At 38.0% G+C, this 20,049-nt stretch overlaps 3 protein-coding genes across 3 annotated transcripts; 1 reads left to right on the top strand and 2 right to left on the bottom strand.

Moving 5' to 3' along the window:
* The first annotated feature begins 5,557 nt into the window (after positions 1-5,557).
* Positions 5,558-7,458, top strand: LOC106408040. Its single transcript, XM_013848872.1, has 3 exons — positions 5,558-6,751; positions 6,794-6,928; positions 7,426-7,458. Exons 1-3 carry the CDS (start codon positions 5,558-5,560, stop codon positions 7,456-7,458), a joined length of 1,362 nt encoding a protein of 453 aa, XP_013704326.1.
* A 4,825-nt stretch (positions 7,459-12,283) lies between these two features.
* On the bottom strand, positions 12,284-15,010 carry BNAC02G29430D (E3 ubiquitin-protein ligase WAV3). The gene is made up of 2 exons (XM_013848075.3): positions 14,452-15,010; positions 12,284-14,349 (listed from the first exon to the last, which is right to left on the bottom strand). Exons 1-2 carry the CDS (start codon positions 14,806-14,808, stop codon positions 12,520-12,522), a joined length of 2,187 nt encoding a protein of 728 aa, XP_013703529.1. The 5' UTR covers positions 14,809-15,010; the 3' UTR covers positions 12,284-12,519.
* Positions 15,011-17,642: 2,632 nt separating this feature from the next.
* Positions 17,643-18,623, bottom strand: LOC106408041 (glutathione S-transferase T3-like). The gene has a single exon (XM_013848874.1). The coding sequence runs from the start codon at positions 18,621-18,623 to the stop codon at positions 17,643-17,645; it is 981 nt and encodes a 326-aa protein (XP_013704328.1).
* Positions 18,624-20,049: the final 1,426 nt, after the last annotated feature.

Here is a 20,049-nt window from a genome sequence, read left to right as displayed (position 1 = left end):
TATAAACTAAGTTTGATGAAGCGTGAAAACGAATATTGTATCTGAATTCCTAGACTTAGCAGTTTACAAATATTCTATTTTTTATTTATATGCGTATGTATTTTTGTGTGTTATGGTACTAATTTTAGTAACAGTTTAATAATTATTTTCTTTTTTGATTATGTATGAAAGGAAAAAAATTAGCTTTCTCTTCAGTTACTTTCTTATTCTTTGAATTTATTTTTAATGAAACATGAAAACCAATATTTTAATAATATTCTTATATATAGTACTTTTATAAATATTTTCTATTTATTCAGAAGTTATATTATTGGGTGTTATTATGTTAATTTTCTGTTAATTATTACTGTATACAAAAATTAGTGTTACATATTGCGTTTCTTAGAAAATAGAATACTGATTAAAATATTGAGCTTTTTGCAAATATGACTCAAAACTTGAAGTCAAACACAAGACTAACCCATGTTTTTTAAATTTTGACTTGCCTCTTTCGCTCCCAAAGTTCAGATTATTCACGAAAATGTCATCACTATTTTTTTTCTTTTTTTTTTCAAAAATGCATATTTTACTATATCACCCTCATCTTCCTCAAGTATTCACAATATTGTCATTGTCATCAATACACCTACCACCATGAACAACCAATTTGAAGCTCTTAATGCACCTAAAAATTGATTTACACTCTTTCTTTCTCAATTCTTATGAACTAAAAACAACATCTCTTTTACTTTCTCTCCATATTCGTCCAAAGAAACCCAAGATTTTGATTCTAAAAATTTTATGGTTCATAGAGCCATGAAAGCTTACGATTCTTGGTGGGTCACTTTTATTTGAGATTATGGATGCTTGGAGAAGACTTATGTGTGCTAAACAAGTTATTTCACTGGTTGAAACTATGAAATCAGTTTTTTTTCCCATATCTGTCGTCCAGACGACTTACATGGAAGTTTTCTGGTCATGTAGAGGTTAGTTTTGCAATTGACCTTTAAATGTGTTTTTATAGACGGCTTACATGGAAGTCGTCCATCTTTGTTTGTTAAAAGAAAAATTTGAGACTACTTCCATGTAAGTCGTCTAGGATAAACGGGCTAGTTTTGCATTTGACCGGATTGTCTCAGGAATTTGACTTTTTCTAGACGACTTACACGTAAGTCGTCGAGTAGAAAATTAAAATCAATATTTTGTTATACCTAGACGACTTACATAGAAGTCGTCTCAGGTTAGTTTTGCAATTGAAAAATAAAACAAAATAATTATTTTTTTCTAGACGACTGACACAGAAGTCGTCCGTCCGACGACTTACATTGAAGTCATCCATGAATTTATTCTGAGATTCCGGTCAAACATTGCTTATCTTGGACGACTTCCATGTAATCGTCGGACTGACGACTTCCGTGTAAGTCGTCTAGAAAAAAAATAATTTTTTTTGTTTTATTTTTCAATTGAAAAACTAACCTGAGACGACTTACGTGGAAGTCGTCTAGGTATAACAAAATATTGATTTTTTTAATTTTCTATTGGATGACTTACGTGTAAGTCGATTTTTTAATTTTCTATTGGATGACTTACGTGTAATTCGTCCAGGAAAAGTCAAATTTCTGACACAATCCGATCAAATGCAAAACTAATATGTTTTTCCTAGACGACTAACATGTAATTTGTCTCGAGTTTTTTTTTTTAACAAACAAAGAAGGACGACTTGCATGTAAGTCGTCTAGGTTAAAATTCAATTGCAAAACTAACATAAATTCAATTGCAAAACTAACCTAGAAGTCTGCTAGACGACCTCCGCTTGGAAGTTGTCTGCGTCAATGTTTAATAAAATTTCATTTCTCTAAAACTATAAAGAATTTTTAACATTTTCTTGTTAATTCATGTCTATTAATCAATATGTTAGCTACTGAATGAAATTTATAACTTAACTCGTGATATTTATGAGGTTACCTACATTCATGTTTATTAAAGTTTCTAGTTGATCCGAGAAGACTTCCGCGGAAGTCTTCTACGCTAGTTTTTGAATAACTTGTATTTCTAAGAGTATTAAGTAACTTCAAGATATGTAAAACTCATATTTTCAAAATATGTTTTCTGCCTTAGTTTTACTAAATTTGATTAATTTTTTCAACACAAACTTGTAAAAATTGTGATATGTTTTGACTAGTTACTATTGTTTGTTTCCATCTCTTAAGTATGCACCAATGATGATTATTGCTATGAGTGGATAAAATACTTGTTTATTAAAATGTTGTATCAATGACTTAAGTATCATTATTGTTATATGCATCAATGATGTTTTTTGCTATGAATGAGTAGAATGGTTAAAATGATTCTTAATATGTTGTATCAATGACTTAAGTATCATTATTGTTATATGCATCAATCATGTTTTTTTCTATGAGTGAAATATTGTAGAATATGAACATATTTACAAAAAAAAAAACCACAACTAAAAGAGTACACATGCAAATCACAAAACAGACCAGAAACAGAACTATTATAAATCATTCCCCTACAGAGACAAGCTTGGACTCCACTTGATATGGAAGAATACTCCGTCATAAGACTTTCAGAAGACTTCCTGGAAGTCTTCTAGACTTCCTGGAAGTCTTCTAGCACATTATATTTTAGAAGATTTCCCATAAATCTTCCAAAGTCTGCTCCAGATCTGAAAAACCTGCATATAAAAAAATGTTCAAATGGCTTAAAAATAGAGAAAATGAGTGGAAGATTATATAGATATACTTTTATAGAACACACAAAGTACATATCCAAGTGGAAGATTAGAACCATCTCGTTAAAAACCTGCAACAAAAAGATAGATTAGTGAGAAAGACGTGAGACAAAAATGAAAAAATCATATAAAGTTTATTGTTTTCAAGTCAAAGAGATTAGAACGGGTTTGGAGAGTTTTAGTTTGAGAAAAATGTAAGAACTTTATGCAACATGAAGTTACCAAATGAAGAAAAATCAGATATAAAAACTTACCAAAACGCTCAAATATGTTATGAAAGGGAGACATGTGAGAAGACTCCGTCAGAAGACTTTCAGGTAAGTCGTCATGGAAGTCTTCTAGCGCATTATACTTTAGACGACTAACAGGTAAGTCGTCTCAGAAGTCTTCCAGATCTGAAAAACCTGCATATCCAAATCCAGATTTGAAAAACCTGCATATCCAAAAACGTTCAAATGCCTTAAAAACAGAGAAAATGAGTGGAAGATTAGATAGATCTACCTTTATAGAACACACAAAAATACATATCTAAAATTAATAGATCTACATTTAAATGAGTGGAAGATGAGAATCATGTGATGAAAAATCTGCAAAACAAGATAAACTAGTGAAAAAGACATGAGACAAAAATAATAAATTGATATAAAGTTTGGTGTTTATAAGTTCAAAGAGATTAGAGAGATGTTGGAGAGTTTTGTAACGAGGAAAATACCATTTTTGTTGCAACCATTTGAGAGGAGGAGAAAGAGTGTGTAAATTTTTCTTTATATATAGAGACAAAAATTACAATAAGGTTAAATATTTTTGATTATAATAGAAGACTTACTAAACAACTTACATGTAAGTCGCCCAGAAGACTTCAATATTTTTAGCAGGAAACTAAAATATTTTTAGCGGGAGTTAGAAGACTTTCAGAGAAGTCTTCTAATCGCCAAACGACATACATGTTAGTCGTTTAGACCCTAAACATAACCCCTAAACTAAATTAACTAACTAAACACTTCATAAAATCAAATTAAACTTAAAAAATGTTTACTATACACATAAATAAACACATATAGGTAAATTTTAATTTTTCAAAAAAATTTAAGCTTTCCAAAATCTAACCCTAAGAATACATACAATACTACAGCATGTGTTGTCAAACCCTAAGCCAAAAAATATCATGATTAACTACTTTCACTCATCTATGTTGAAAACTATTCAATTTTATTATATCTTAATAATTTTTCACTTGTTAAAATATTTTTAAAAATTTTTAAAATTATTTTTAAGATCAACTACAGCAGAAGACTTCTCTGGAAGTCATCTAGACGACTTACAGTATCTCAGAAAACTCAAACAACTTTCTGGGGCTATATTCGTAAAAATGAGTTCTATTTTTTTGTTTGGTCCAAGAGTCTGGCTGTAATTTCATAAGAATTTTAGGTTATTTTGCATTTGATTCAAGTTTGGGTATAGTTTTGTATTTAAAATCAAGTTTTGAGTCATATTTGACAAATCCCTCTAAAATATTTATAGGTTATTAGATGTTGTTTTAATGAATTTAGATCAAATAGTTAAGAAAATTTGATAAAATCTTAAAATAGCTATGGTGATGTTACACGTCTCATTAGTCTCATTAGTCTCATTAATCATTTGACGAGGTGACAGAAGAGAAATATACAATATATATATATATTATTTAAAAAAATATTATATATGTTTGATTAAAAATGAAAATAAAAATTGTTGAGGTAATTAAAAATGAAAAAATAAATGAGCTTTTCTTAGACTATCAACAATGGTTTTCATTTTCAACACCCTCCACATTATCTCCTTTCTCTTCCACATCATCTTCTCCCCCTTCTACCAAGTAATTCAACACCACTCAGTTTTTTCTATTCTACAAAGGTTTGTTGAAAAAAAATCAACACCTTTTTCTATAATTTTTTTCCTTCACAATTTTGGTTTCTTATATGTTTTTTTTATCACTTATTGAAACTTATTGATTAAAATTAAATTGCAAAAGAATTAGAATTATTGATTAAAACTAAATAACAATAGTCAATAGTTGAGATTTATTTCATTAGAAAAAAATATAAAGAAAAGAGTTTAATGGAGTCTAATAGAAAATTTATAGTGCAAATAGATGAATTTTTTTATGTGTCCAAATCAAATGAAACAAATCTTTATTTATAGAGTTTGAAAAATGATAAATTTTGATGTAAAACTAAATTTTAAAAAATAAAAAATTTATGAGATAATTTATCTCAAATAATTCAGATGAAAAACAAATCAAAAATCTTTATGACCAATAATTTAATGACAAGTGGTCATTGTTGAATTCTTTTAACCATGTTTTACGGTTTTAATACACCTAAGATTCAATTTGTTTTTTAATAAACCATTGTACTCTTTTAATTATTGAACTAGATTATGACCCACCCTTAAAAGGGCGAGTATATTTTTTGTTTTACATTTTTTTAAAAAAATTTAATTTTCATATTTATATTTTTCTTTATAATCATATTTATACTTTTCTTTGTAATTGTGTTTCTCTTTGTAATCCTATTTAACAAAATGAAATAGATTTTATAAATTGTGATTCAATGTAAATAGAAACCATGTTACCTTTAAAGCGCAAAACTAATTCTAAAATATAGAATTAATAGGTTCGTTTACAAAAAGAAATATGGGGTTAATGGATTACAATTATATTATTTACTTAATAGATAATAATTTTTTAAATAAAAAAAATAGTTGGATCCTATTTTTTTGATTGGTCCACTGGTTTAATAGAATAGATTTTTTTATTCGATAAGCCATGTAGATAGCGAGATAAAGATGCTCTTGGCATTCGGACTAGTACACATTTCTCACAGTAAAAAGAAAAGAAACTTGGGTTTTGGCAAGTTTCGGTTCGACTTTGAAACAGAGGAGGAGATAGATACGGTACTGAAGCTGGAACCGTATCATTTTGATTACTGGATGTTGGCGTTAGCACGGTGGCAACCGAAGAAGTCGCAGCTCTTCCCATCAGAGATAACGTTCTGGATTAGGGTGATAGGTGTTCCGATGGAGTTCAGGACGGTGCCTACCTTTGAGAGCCTCGGTGATGCACTTGGACGAACAGTAGCAGTAGATGTAGAGCACTGCAGAGTGCAGGTGGTGGTGGACGCGTTTCAGGAGCTTTGCTTTGAAACAACTTTGGACTTCAAGGGTGGAGAATTTTACGAGGGGGAGGAAGCAGCAATATCATTGAGGTATGAGAAGCTCTTTGGATACTGCCCACTTTGTTCTAGCTTGTGCCATAAGGAGGAGAAATGCCCTCTTGCTAAGAAGGCGTCGCCTGAGAAGAAAAGAGAGGGTCGAGAAGGAAATGGAGGATGGTATGATGGTGGGAAACACGATGATCGAGCTCGGAGCTATAAGGGAGTGGTCATAAATGGAAATCAGAATCAACAACACAAGGAAAGAGACGGTAGGGACTACTATGGGAAGGGTAAAGGCAAGATGGTGGAAGAGGCTGACTCAAAATGGGTGAAAGTGGCTGATAGAGGCAATAAGGGGATTTTTACTAATCACAGGAGCTTTAGGGGTGAGGGAGATGGTTCTCGACATAGATCTTCCCGAAGAGAAGAACCCCGGGCTGAGGGCCAGGGGCAGGGAGGAAGTAATAGATCCTCCTCAGGTCAGTCAGGAGCTCCAAAAGAAGTAGTTCAGGAGGAGGGAGAAATAAAAAATCCTAAAGAGTCTGAGAAAACTCTTCCCTCTCAGGATTTTCAAGAAGAGCTGGCCAAGACTCAAGCTGTAGGATCTGAGGTAATTTCGGACCCTATGGATGCAGAGGAAGGGCTTCAGATGATCAAAAGCCTGATAGTGGAACCGTCAACTTTGGAGGATGATAAAGTACTGGACATGGACGAGTGTAGAGCTATCTGTCTTGAGCATGGGATAGATATGGATGCAGCAGACGATCTACCAGATTGCTCAGATGGGGAATTTGAGGAAATGCTAAAGGAACAAGATGATGAAGAAGCTATTCCAGCAGATTTAGAAAATGAAAATATGGAGGTGTAGAAAGCACATGTTAAAGGAGATGTGGCGAAGAAGCAAGGAACTCGCAAGAGGCTTTTTAAGCCTAGCACCGCGGGGAGTACGAAGATGAGGATAGCTTCTGCGCTTGTGTCTCCGCGTAAACGAGCTCCGGCAAAGGTAGGTACACGTCATGAAGATCACAGCAAGCACCAGGAGATTAAGGGCACTTCAAACCCGAAGACTGGAATGAAAAATCCATAATTTATGAATCAAATGTCTCTCGTATTGGGTTTAAGTAACAGGGTTGTCAGTTATGGTTTTAAGCTTTTAGTTTTCCAAATAAGCTCTTGGAGCATCTATTTGTTATCTGGTATTATGGGTTTTATAGAGTCGGGCTGTTGGTGTTGTCTTTGGTTGTCGGTTGTGTTTTCACACTTGTTTGATCATTGGAATAATACTGAGGTTTACAGTTATTGGTACTCGGGTCTATTAGAGATAATTATCACAGTTGAGTCATATGTTTGGTTTGCTTTTGTTCTGGTCTACGGGTTACCTAGGTCTAGGACAAGGATACTTTGCAAAGTTGGACTGGAAAATGATCGGGAACAATGGATTTGGTGGGGGGCTCGAACATTTTTGCAGTGCTATCCTACTTGTATCTATTTTTGTTTCAGGTCGCAATCTCTCCCAAAGGAAGAATGGGATAGAGTTGCAATAATTATGGTCCGGAGATTGAGATTACAATGGAAATTCATGGTGATTCATCGGGACAAAGGTCTACTGGCTTTTGCACTACATGGTTTGAGCTTAAGGGGAGAAGCGACATGGAGTAGATACAAACTAAGGCCGCTAGGCCTTGTTTTTCAACAAGTGTGGTGGTGGGAGATATGGTGGGTTATTATGGAAGTATGGTCTTATCTTTGTCATTATGGTTTATATAGTTATAATTTTATATGGTGGAAAGATGGAATGGAAGGGCTGATCTTGGCTTGGCGTAAATTGATATCGATTGAATTTTTTCGATGGCAAACTTTAGCTCAGATTAAATTAAGAGGGTTATGGATTTGTGGTTACTTGCAGAGTAAGGCAATGAATATTAATGGTTCTAGACGTGGAAAGGTGTGGAAACCGTTGGTGATCTCAATAAGGAGGTGGCGGGTTTTTTTATATTGTCAACCCCGGGTTTGGTTTGATTGGAACGTATACGCAATTCGGAATATGTATAGACGTTTCTTTTTTGGGCCTAGTGAGTTGTATCGATTTGTCAATGCAAGTAGGCCGTTAATATCCTCAAAACGAATAGGTATTTCAAGTGTAAAAAATTGGTATTTTGGTGCAATAAACTGTTTTGCTGTAGATATTAACTGTGATGATGAAATTGATTTTCATGGGTATATAATAGTTGGATCTTGCGGTTCACGAGATTGCAGATCTCCTTTTGCTTATGAAACCGGTTTTACATTCTTATGGAGGATAAGTGATAACAATTGGACCATATTAGTGGTATCACTTTGGATTGTTATGGAATGGTTTGGATCACAAATAAAGGAAAATATTTGGAATGTGGATATAGGGTATCATTACACCCATAAACTAGGCTCTCCGGAGCACAAAAAGAACAATTTTTTAAATGCGGGTATTGAGTTGGAATTGTCGAGGAATGGGAAGTAAATGGACTTTAAGCTATTTGAGCGAGATAAGGCATAAACATAAGCCGGATTTTTTGTTTTTAGCAGAGACAAAACAAGAGCCAGAGTTTGTCCAAAAATGGCAAGCTCACTTTGGATATGATAATCTGGTCACAATAGACCCAGTGGGGAGAAGTGGAGGATTAGCGCTTTTCTATAATAATGAGTATCAGGTAAAGGTATTATATTCTAGCAACCGAATGATTGATGTGGAAGCGGAGGCACTGGGTAAAACGGTTTACCTTACCTTTGTATATGGGGACCCGGTTCAACAAATGCGGGAACACGTGTGGGAACGGTTAACTAGATATGGACTGGCGAGGTCTGAACCCTGGTTTATTATTGGTGATCTCAACGAGATTACTGGAAATCATGAAAAAGATGGAGGGTCTATAAGGAGTGCGGATTCTTTTATCCCTTTCAATAACATGATAAGGAATAGTGGTTTACTAGAATTTCCGGCTAAAGGAAATAAATGGTCCTGGCAAGGGAGAAGAGGAAAAGGGAAAATGGCAGTGATGGTTAGATGTCGATTGGACCGTGCTCTAGCAAATGAAGAGTGGCATACTCTATTTCCATGTTCCTTTACAGAGTATCTTGGGATGGTGGCTTCTGATCATCGGCCAGTGGTGGCTTATTTAGAAGATAAAGTACCCAGAAGGAAAGGACAATTTCGGTTCGATAAGAGGTGGATTGGACAAGCGGGTCTCCTGGAATCAATAACAATGGGTTGGCTAGACCATAGCGAAGGAAGATCAGGAGGGGGAGCAGAGAGTATCGTAGGAAAAATTAGTAATTGTCGTCATGAAATTGCTAAATGGCGGAAAAATATTCCACCCTACGGAAAAGAAAAAATAAATGAGCTACAACAGGCACTTGAAGAGGTACAAATGGATAATAACAGATCTCAAGAGGATATTTTGGAGGTGTCTAGGAAATTACAGGACGCATATAAGGATGAAGAAGATTATTGGCACCAAAAAAGTAGGAACATGTGGTATTCTTCTGGTGATCTTAACACAAAATTTTATCATGTTTGGACTAAGCAAAGGAGGGTCCGTAATAGAATTGTAGGATTACATGATGCTAATGGGAATTGGATTACAGAGGATAATGGTGTGGAAAAGGTGGCAGTAGGCTATTTTGAAGATTTATTTAGTACCACCTCTCCATCGGAATTCGATAGTTTCCTGACAGAGATTACACCGGGTATCACTCCTCAGATGAATCAACGTCTATTAAGGATGGCGACGGAGGAGGAGGTTAAGGAGGCTTTGTTTATGATGCACCCAGAAAAAGCGCCCGGACCGGACGGCATGACAGCATTATTTTTTCAACACTCCTGGCATATTATTAAGAATGATTTGGTCGAGATGGTGAATAATTTTTTGGTTTCGGGGGCTATGGATGCACGATTAAATATTACTAATATCTGTATGATACCAAAAACGGAGAGACCTACAAGGATGACAGAACTGCGGCCAATCAGTCTCTGTAATGTCGGATATAAAATCATTTCCAAGGTTTTGTGTCAGCGATTGAAAATTTATCTTCCCTTACTCATATCTGAAACTCAATCGGCATTTGTGGCAGGAAGAGTGATTTCTGATAATATTCTTATCGCCCAGGAAATGTTTCACGGATTGCGGACCAATAAAGCATGTCAAGGAAAGTATATGGCAATAAAAACGGATATGAGCAAAGCATATGATAGAGTCGAATGGGATTTTATTAAGGCTTTATTGCAGAAAATGGGTTTTGATCTTCATTGGATTAAATTGATGATGGAATGTATTTCATCGGTTCAATATCGGGTTCTTATAAATGGTCAACCACGTGGCCTCATTGTTCCACATAGGGGTTTACGTCAAGGAGATCCTTTATCGCCTTACTTATTTATTCTTTGCACTGAGGCTTTAATTGCAAATATAAAAAAGGCAGAGAGAGGGCAACAAATTTCGGGAATGAAGGTGGCTCGAGCTTGCCCATCGATTTCTCATTTGCTTTTTGCGGATGATAGTCTTTTTTTTTGTAAAGCTCAAAAGGAAGAGTGTCAAACTATTCTTCAGATTTTAAAAGAATATGAGGCAGTTTCAGGGCAGCTAATTAATTTTGATAAGTCATCCATTCAATTTGGATATAAGATTGAAGAATCTGTCAGACAAGAATTAAGGGATATTTTGGGTATTCAGAATCTTGGAGGAATGGGATCATACCTTGGTTTACCAGAAAATCTGGGGGGATCAAAGATTCAAGTTTTCAACTTTATACAAGATCGTTTAAGTAATAGAGTCAATGGGTGGACTTTCAAGTTTTTCACAAAAGGTGGAAAGGAAGTGATCATTAAAACAGTGATTACGGCATTACCAAATCATACGATGTCCTGCTATCGATTGCCTAAAGCAACGGTGAAAAAACTGACAAGCGCGGTATCACAATTTTGGTGGAGTCCAGGGGGAAGTACAAGAGGCATACACTGGAAATCATGGGACAAGGTCTGTGTAGACAAAGAGGATGGAGGTCTGGGGTTTAAAGATATCACTGATTTCAACACAGCGATGCTTGGTAAACAGTTATGGCGTTTAATAGAGAAACCAGACACCTTATTTTCTCGAGTTTTCAAAGGCCGGTATTTTAGGAATGCTTCACCCTTGGAACCGATTCGTTCATATTCTCCGTCATACGGCTGGCGGAGTATTATTTCTGCTAGATCTCTGGTTAGCAAAGGACTAATCAAAAGGGTGGGATCAGGGTCTTCTATATCAGTATGGAATGACCCTTGGCTCCCAACCACTCGCCCGAGACCAGCTAATAAAAATCAACATAATTTATACCCGGACCTTACAGTAGAGTCCCTCATTGACTCTACCTCGCGTACTTGGAATTCAGACGCAATTCGGGCTTTGGTGGACCCTCAGGATGCGAAACTTATAGAAAGTATTCCCCTAAGCAGGACTCAGCGGGTTGATAGAGATGGATGGCACTTTACAAAAAATGGAAAATATACGGTCAAATCAGGATATCAGGTAGAGCGGATTTATCCAGATAGAGAAAGAGTACCAATACTGATTGGTCCCACAGTGGATGTATTGAAGGCTTTCTGCTGGAAAATACGGTGTTCGCCAAAGCTAAAACATTTCCTATGGCAACTAGTGACAGGGTGTATAGGAGTGCGGAAGAATTTACAAGCAAGGGGGATTCAAGGGGATATTTGTTGTGCAAGATGTGGAGCTCCTGAGGAATCAATAAATCACGTGTTTTTTGAATGCCCTCCAGCTCTCCAAGTTTGGGCTCTTTCGAAGATACCATCAAATCCAACTATTTTCCCAACAAGTTCTCTCTTCACAAACATGGATCATCTATTCTGGAGAGTTTTACCACAGATGGAGGATCACCAGTTTGTATGGATACTATGGTACATCTGGAAAGCTAGGAATAATAAAGTTTTCAGCAATTTGGATATGGACCCTATGGATACGCTTAAATTGGCGGAAACAGAATCGACATTGTGGGCTGAGGCACAAGTTGTGAATGACCAGAGGATGCCACCACCAATAATAGATATGATATTGCCGTCGATCCCAGGAAGATGGTGTTTCACAGATGGCTCGTGGAAAGAGGGGGTTACTTTTTCAGGGCAAGGTTGGCTTAGTACTTTGGAAGGTTTTAATGGATTGTTGGGGGCGAGGAATGTTCGGGCTAGTCTTTCGCCTCTTCATGCGGAGATGGAAGCGCTACTATGGGCAATGGAATGTATGAGGAATTTACGTCAATTTCAGGTCACGTTTGCAACAGATTGTTCTCAATTGGTGAAGATGGTTTCGGAACCAGAAGAATGGCCAGCTTTTGCAAATTATTTGGATGATATCAAGATCCTGAAAGAGAGTTTCTCCCGATCAGAGATTATCTATGTACCACGAACGCACAATTCAAAGGCGGATAGTCTAGCACGCAGTGCTAGAAAGCAATCATCTTTCGTCGTTCACATGGATGAGGATTACCCGGTTTGGTTTACAGAGTCAGTATGAGTCTGTATTGTTGATGACAAAAAAAAAAAAAAAAAAAGAAAAGAAACTTAAATTAAAATCTAGCATTTTCGAAGCCGTGCAAGTCGCTCTTCTTCATCATAGCCACCTTAGCCAACTTCTCAGCTGCTCTCCATGCCGACGCGGGAGTCAACGGCTCACCGTTTTCGTCCACTAAAATCATCGTTGTGTCTCTTTCGCTTCTTCTCCGCTGTTGAATGTGTTGTTGTTGGGGCTGACTCTCATATTCCATCAGCTGCTGCCTCCTCCACTGAACTTCCACCAACTCGGCCTCTACTACCTTGGTATAGTCCGCCGCCTCCGCCATTCTTGATTGCCCAAGCAATGCATGCGCTGACGTTAACAAGTGGTGTGCGCTTGTGCATTCCCCATACTCTACCAGCCTTCGAGACTCGGCAACTGCCTGTGTCATTATGAAGAGGCTCCTCAAGCGTTCGACACTGGGAGAAGATGATCTTACGGCTTGGGGAACGCGGAGTGATTGGTCACGTCCGTATACAACTTCCCGAGTCGAAGGGTCCTTATAGAGACCTCTAACTGATAGAACTTGGTGGACCATGCTGGCCGTTGATGGGATCGTAAGCTCCACTAAAAGCTCTCTTTCTTCGCCTGCGTATAGGTCCCCGAGCCGGACTGATCCAGAACCAGAGCTCGCCAAAGTGGGTTGTCCATTGCATAAATAAATGGCTGCGATTTCACATGGTCCAGATCCTGATACAACTCGAAATTGGATCCTTAGATCTTGAACCACCACGCTAAGAAATCCTCCTATGCATTTCGCGAAAGCCTCTTCGACAGGAGCATGGCTGCACCCACCACTCTCTCCAAAGCCATATTCAGTAACAGGGATCTCTATGTGAGCAAAGCGTGTTAACCCCACATGGGTTATTGTGGACCTTTGATTTGTGTTGGCTCTACTCGAAATTGGCTGACCGTCCTTTAGGAGTACGATGCTAGCAATTGGGTTTCTCTCCCTACGATCCTCCAGCACTCTTGCCGCTTTTTCCAAACCATCGCTTAACTTAGAACTTTGACAGCAAAGGAGCCCATCCACCACCACTCCAGCGGAGCGTTTTCCATTCTCTGTCATTCTCTTAAGTGGGAGGAGTCTCTTCGAGGAAGCAGAGACAATAGAGAGCCGATCAGCAGAGCTGAGCGAGGAAATCACAAGCCGCATGGCTCGTTTGACCATCTGGAGTTTTGCACCGTTCATGGTTCCACCTACATCAACTACAACAACCAGATCCACCGGCGCACGTTGAGACGGATCTAAAAGCCTGCGCCCTCTTGTACCTAGAGGCGGTGGTGCCTTCACTCGCAGAGCCACTGCACGGGTCTCGTAACCACACCCAACAGTGACAACGGCAGATTCAGTTAACAAGCTCACCTGCACATTTCCAAAATCTCGACCCGTGGCCGGAATCTCATGAGATTTGACGGCAAAGGAAGGGCTAGGGTCTACCACGAATCCCTTGAACTGAGCCACATCAGTCTCATCTTCACATCTGCAATTCTCATTGGCTTCAGGTATGGTGACAAACCGTGGCGAAAGCAAAGGCTCGTCATCATCGTAATTGTGAGACTGCTTTGGCATGGGCTTTGCTATAGGAGAAGTAGCGACGGCGACAACACGCTTCTCCTCAATGGAAACGGCGTTTTCCAAGGGAGGTTCAATTCCATTCCCATGAAGAGTAAGAAGAGAAGCGTCTTTCCAAAGGGAGTTACAAACAGGGCAAACAAGCTTGCCGTGTTTACTGACGTAATCGGTGACACAAGGGAAATGAAACACATGCGAACACTCTGCCGTATATTTTGCCGTCCCTTGCCCAGTTTTCACGTTGTTCAAACAAATTCCACAATTACTCTGCAAAAAAAAATGTAAACATCAGAAACAAACTATTTATTTTATTTTATTTCTTTTTTTTTTTTTTAAGTTGTAACCCATTTTCTTCCATCTGTTTCTTACTCGGAATTTGAAGCTGTTGCGGAACAGAGAAAGCTTTAACCGAGGAGACGAAGGGTTCGACCTGGCCTTCAAAGATAGTCTGGGGCTCTTTGTTGCCGATCTTGGTGTCGGGATTTGCTCCGCGGTGGGAACAGGATTCTCGGCATCCGTTGTCCGACAGCCCAGGCTTGGACTATAACTTGTACGGGGAGTCAACGAATTACTTCCTCCGGAGAGAAAAGCGAGCTTCACGCAGCTTCTTGGGCTAGGGTTGGAGTTGAGAGTGTAGCCCGCTTGTTGCTTGTCAAGATCCGGGGCCACCGCGTCACTCTTTCTTGGGGCGGTGGTGCAAAAGGCTCGCCGCCATCCCGTACCCATTAATCTTCGAGTTGTTCTTTTAATGAACCAGAAAAGAAGAGTAACAAGATTAAGTTGAAAGATTTTGCAGAGAAGATGCCAACGGAAAACGTTGACAGTTTCGTATTTTTTGGCTGTTTATTTCGGTCTGTATTGTTGTTATAATTATCTTTCCATCACAGAATGGGAGATCTGCGAAGTTTAATATTAGAGCATCATTAACCCCAAGAACCAACTTTGGGGTCTTAATGATTTTTTAGTAATTAATGAAAGTTAAGAGTTTATACTTAAAAGACACGTATTTTTGTAGCTTTAATGGTAAATTCTTAATTTGGAGTTTTTAAAAAAAATAATTAAACTTAATTATTTTTAAGATTAATTATAATTATTAAATAAAACATATTAAAATAAAACATTTTAAACATTAATTTAATACAAAACATTAAAACAAAATAAGTAAAAATCACGATAATAATTTGAAAGATACATCCGAGCTCAGTTGTCTTCATAAGTGTCCGAATTTAGTCCACATATGTTCAACCAAATCAGCTTTTAGTTGTTCATGCATTGGGTTATCACGAATTCTAGTTCGAGCATCCATCATATTGACGATATTTGTAGGCATTTCCCTATCAAAATCGAGATCGACATGTGAACTTCCGGTGCCTTCTTCTTGTTGGAACTCTTTAAGATTATATTGAGTGTATCCATCTCGTTCGTCTTCTACTATCATGTTATGGAGTATGATACATGCTCTCATAATCTTCCCAATTTTGACTTTATCCAAAAAAATGTCGGATTTTTAACGATGGCAAAGCGAGCTTACAAGACTCCAAAAGCCCGCTCGACATCTTTTCGGACAGCTTCTTGTTGTTTAGCAAATAAAGCTGATTTTAGGTCTTGTGGTAGTGAAATTGATTGGATAAAAGTAGCCCATTTCGGATAAATACCGTCGGTGAGATAGTAAGCCATGTGATACTCTCTTTCATTGACATAGAAGGTGACTTGCGGAGCTTGACCATTAATTATGTCATCAAAAACAGGTGAACGATCAAGAACATTGATATCATTTAAGGTACCTCGAGGTCCAAAAAACGCATGCCATATCCATAAATAATACGAAGCAACCGCCTCCAAAACGATTGTTGGTTTTCCCGAGCCACGTGAATATTGCCCTTTCCAAGCGGTGGGACAATTCTTCCACTCCCAATGCATACAATCGATGCTTCCTACCATCCCGGGAAATCCACGAGCCTCACCAACATCACGTAAACGTTGAAGATCAGTCGGTATTGGTCTTCTTAGGTACTCCTCGCCGAATAAATATATTATGCCTTCCACAAAATGTTCCACACATGACCGAGTAGTAGTTTCACCGAGTCGGAGGTATTCGTCAACAGCATCAGCCGTAGTACCATATGCCAAGACACGAATGGATGCTGTACACTTCTGGAGTGGAGAGAGACTATTCCTTCCAAGTGCATCTTGCGTTTGTTGAAAGAATTCAACCTCATTGGAGAATCGATCAACAATATGCATGAACAATCGCTTGTTCATTCTAAATCGTCGTCGGAAGAAATTTTCAGGATATGTTGGCGTTTCACTGAAATAGTCAATCCATAAACGAATGTGCCCTTCTTCACGATGTCTTTCGATATAAGCCCGTTTTTTTCTTTGTTTCCTACCTTCTTCTTGATGACGCATGGATAAAGTCTCAAAGGCTTGATTAAAATATTGATTAAAGTAATCATCAAGTGAATCTTCAAAATTATTTTCGGAAAAAGATGCCATGTTTGTGATTTGGTTTGATCTTGGTTTGGTAAGAACAGAGAATGTGATTTGGGTTTGGTAAGAATACGGGAAGAGGGAATATAAGTGTTGATATGAAGCTTGGTTTACACGGGAAGAGGGAATGTGATTTGGTTTGGTAACAAAGCTTGGTTGCTTCGTTTGGTAATTAGAGAGAAAGAGAGAACAAAGCTTGGTTGGTTGGTTTTGTTGTGATATGTGAACGAGAGAGTGAGAGATGCTTGAAGGCTTTATACTACTTGAAATTGATTTTAATACAAAGACAGTCACGGGAACTAGAAAGAGAGCAAAGACAAAATACAAAAGTCCTTACAAGTCCATGTGACATAAGAAACAAAGACATGTGAAACAAAGACAATGCAAAAAGAAAGACAATGCAGAGACATGTGAAACAAAGACAAAGACAATGCAGACACGGTCACATACTCAGTACAACAAAGCTGATCCATGTGAGAGAAAGACGGTCACGGACTCAGCCTCTTCTCTTCCTCTTACCATCACCAGTAGAGGATTGTCCTTCTTCTAGCTTGATTCCCGTCTTCAACACCTTGAACATCTTCTCTGTCAGCCTCTTCTCTTCCTCATGCATCATTTGCACCATCCTTCTGAACCCAGGTGCAATGTCATCTTCTTCTTCCTCCACCCTAATCAAGTAGCCCATACTTCTCCTGTATTCATCGCTTGATAACTCCACGATATCGTCTTCTTCTTCATCTGATATCTCCACCACTTCTGCTTCAGTTGGTGGGATATCCTCAACATCATCGTTTGTATCTTCTCGTGGGAGAGGTGGTATGATGCCTCCTGCTGAGAGGCCACAAATAATTGGTTTTCTTGCCTCCATTTCTGTATGTGTGTCACTTGTTCCCTTGAAAAGCCAAAAAACAGAAACGGATGAGAAAAGACAATACATATAAATAACACATCAATCTAGATAACACATCAACTTATATAAGACAATACATATATATAACACATCAATTTCACAGCAACATTGATAGCATTGACTAGAAATATCTTACATAAAAACACTCGAGGTTAAAGGATTACATTAACATTTCACTAATCAGTTTATTCTTAAGAGCCACTTCTAATTCAGTAAGTGGCTCTGTTCTCGCAAGCAAACTGTCAAGCAGTTTGGACTTGTTAACCTTATTCTTCATATTCAGTAACTGGGTCTGTTCTTGCAAGTCCTTCTGTTTGAGCTCCCACATTTGCTGAAACCCTTGCAGAATCTTCTCTTCTTCTCCCACTGCCCTTTTAACCTTGTTGGCTTTTGCTGCCTTAACGCCAATAGGCCTAGCTGTTGGAGAAGCCTCTCCATTGACACTCGGCATAGATGTTGATGACTGAAAAGATTGTTGTTCCCCCACCCTCTTTCTTTTTGCACAAGAACTTTGTTGATTACTTCCATAAGTCCCACACCATTTTTGATCATTCCTAAGCTCCCGCCAGGCATGCTCCAATGTGAACTTAACCGTGTAGTCGTTGAAAAAAATTTCATGTGCAGCCTTCAAAACATCATCTTCATTCTGGCCACTGCTCTTCTGTTTGGATGCAGCGTCATATGACTCCACAAACGTGCAGACACCTTCATTTATCTTTCCCCACCTTTTCTTACAGTGGCTTGGCTCTCTCTTAGTGAAACCAACCACCTTCGGACTTGCATTATAATAAGAGGCAATCCTCTTCCAAAACGTTCCTGCCTTTTGCTCATTCCCAACTACTGGATCCTTGGAGGTGTTAAGCCATGAACTGATGAGGACCAGGTCTTCAGCTGTTGACCACTTACACCTTTGCTTACGCTCCTCACCAGTTTGTGCACGTGAAGAATATCCTCCAATGGCTGGACTAGTTAACTGAGATGGGGTTTCATTGGCTGGACTAGGTGAAAAACTCAGTAACTGAGATGGGTTTTCATTGGCTGGACTAGGAGAAAAACTCAGTAACTGAGATGGGTTTTCATTATTAGGTAACTGACTGGTTAGTAAGTCTAAAAAGCTAGAAGATTGCCTTTGAGAATCCATAGGGAGGAGAATGATGAAGAACGATGAAGGAGATGATAAGAAAGTGAAGGAGGAATTTGTGTTTATAGATTGCAGAAAAGGAAGAGAAGAAATGAAGTTTCAGATGCATTGATGACAACCAACAAACAAGTTCACATTTATCTACTACATTCACTTCTAGCTAGATGGCAGAGAAGAAACGAATTGACATTTACCTACAAACTACACTTCTATTAATCACATAACCATTTTCTACCTAGCCATCAATTTTGTTTATCACACAACCATTTTCTAACTCAAACCAACACATTTATTACACTCGATTCAATTCAAACCGGAACTTAAAGCAATTAGTTTCCACAACCAAAAAACAGAGTAACACTAACCTTAATTTTGCTCTGAACCTTTGGTCGATGAACCTTGATCTTGCTATATGTAAACAGAAAGACAGAAACAAAAAGTATTTCATACAAAGAAGCCAAACAACTAACAAATCAAGGGTAATCAATCTATTATACTGCAATCTATTACATAGCATTAACCATTCCTGATCCATCTGTCTTAAAACAGTTTGTTCTTAATTGAAACAAACTTATTCAAACAAAATGTTCTTCATCCATCAATCTTAAAACGAAACATACCGAATCAAAAACATCAGAAACAACAATTAAAATCTTCGAATCAACAGAGCATACGGATTCTAAATCATTCACATGCAAAATCCATAGAAGAACTGCTTAACCTTTCAATTTGAGATGAACCACCGATTGAAATCTTGGAGGAAAAGACCCACCAAGAGACAAAACCAACAAACTACAAAGAAAAACAACCGATCAGACCAAGAAGATGCTTAATCTAAGACATGCATAACCAATAACAGAACAACCGCTTACCTTTCGATTTGAGGAGAGGAACTGAGAGAGAGCTCCGACGCCTCGAGGAGAACCAGCGAGAGAGAGGTCGCCGACGGGAGCCACTGAACGAGACGACGCCGAGACAGTGCCGACAAGAGCCACCGAAGGAGAACCGAATCGCCTTTCGCAGAGAGAGATTTTGAGAGAGCTGAGAGAGAGAGAGAGAGAGAGAGAGAGAGAGAGAGAGAGAGAGAGAGAGAGAGAGAGAGAGAGAACGCGTTCGTAACCGAAGAAAGAGCGTCTCTACGCTTGACGCGTGTCAACGAAGAGGCGGGCCTTCTACGCCTTACGGAAGAAGCGAGTCTATGCTTTTCTTTTTTTTTTTTATTATTTTTTGTAAAATTTTGCCTTAAGAGGCGTCATTAACCCCTGCGTTAATGATGGTCTTCGATCCTTTTAAAATGGTATTCTTTCTCGTCTTGATCCAAGTCTAACTCTCTCTCCTCTGGTACGATTTGTCTCAAGGGCCGATATATTAGCATAAAATATTTACAGTACATTTTTTTTTTTTCAACGGATAGAACATTTAGTTT

The sequence above is a fragment of the Brassica napus genome, chromosome C2 (genome assembly GCF_020379485.1).
Source record: "Brassica napus cultivar Da-Ae chromosome C2, Da-Ae, whole genome shotgun sequence".
NCBI classification, from domain to species: domain Eukaryota; kingdom Viridiplantae; phylum Streptophyta; class Magnoliopsida; order Brassicales; family Brassicaceae; genus Brassica; species Brassica napus.
The sequence above is the reverse complement of the archived record's forward strand: the minus strand, read 5'-3'. Positions and strand labels throughout refer to the sequence as shown.

Bases quoted from the DNA above. Each gene is read 5' to 3' on its own strand.
- BNAC02G29430D (XM_013848075.3), bottom strand. From the start codon at position 14,808: ATGGGTACGGGATGGCGGCGAGCCTTTTGCACCACCGCCCCAAGAAAG. The intron at 14,350-14,451 runs GTAAGAAACAGA...TTTTTTTTGCAG, and splicing joins GCAACAGCTTCAAATTCCGA to AGTAATTGTGGAATTTGTTT.
- LOC106408040 (XM_013848872.1), top strand. From the start codon at position 5,558: ATGCTCTTGGCATTCGGACTAGTACACATTTCTCACAGTAAAAAGAAA. The intron at 6,752-6,793 runs GCTATTCCAGCA...ATGGAGGTGTAG, and splicing joins AGGAACAAGATGATGAAGAA to AAAGCACATGTTAAAGGAGA. The intron at 6,929-7,425 runs GTAGGTACACGT...TTTTTGTTTCAG, and splicing joins GTAAACGAGCTCCGGCAAAG to GTCGCAATCTCTCCCAAAGG.
- LOC106408041 (XM_013848874.1), bottom strand. From the start codon at position 18,623: ATGGATTCTCAAAGGCAATCTTCTAGCTTTTTAGACTTACTAACCAGT.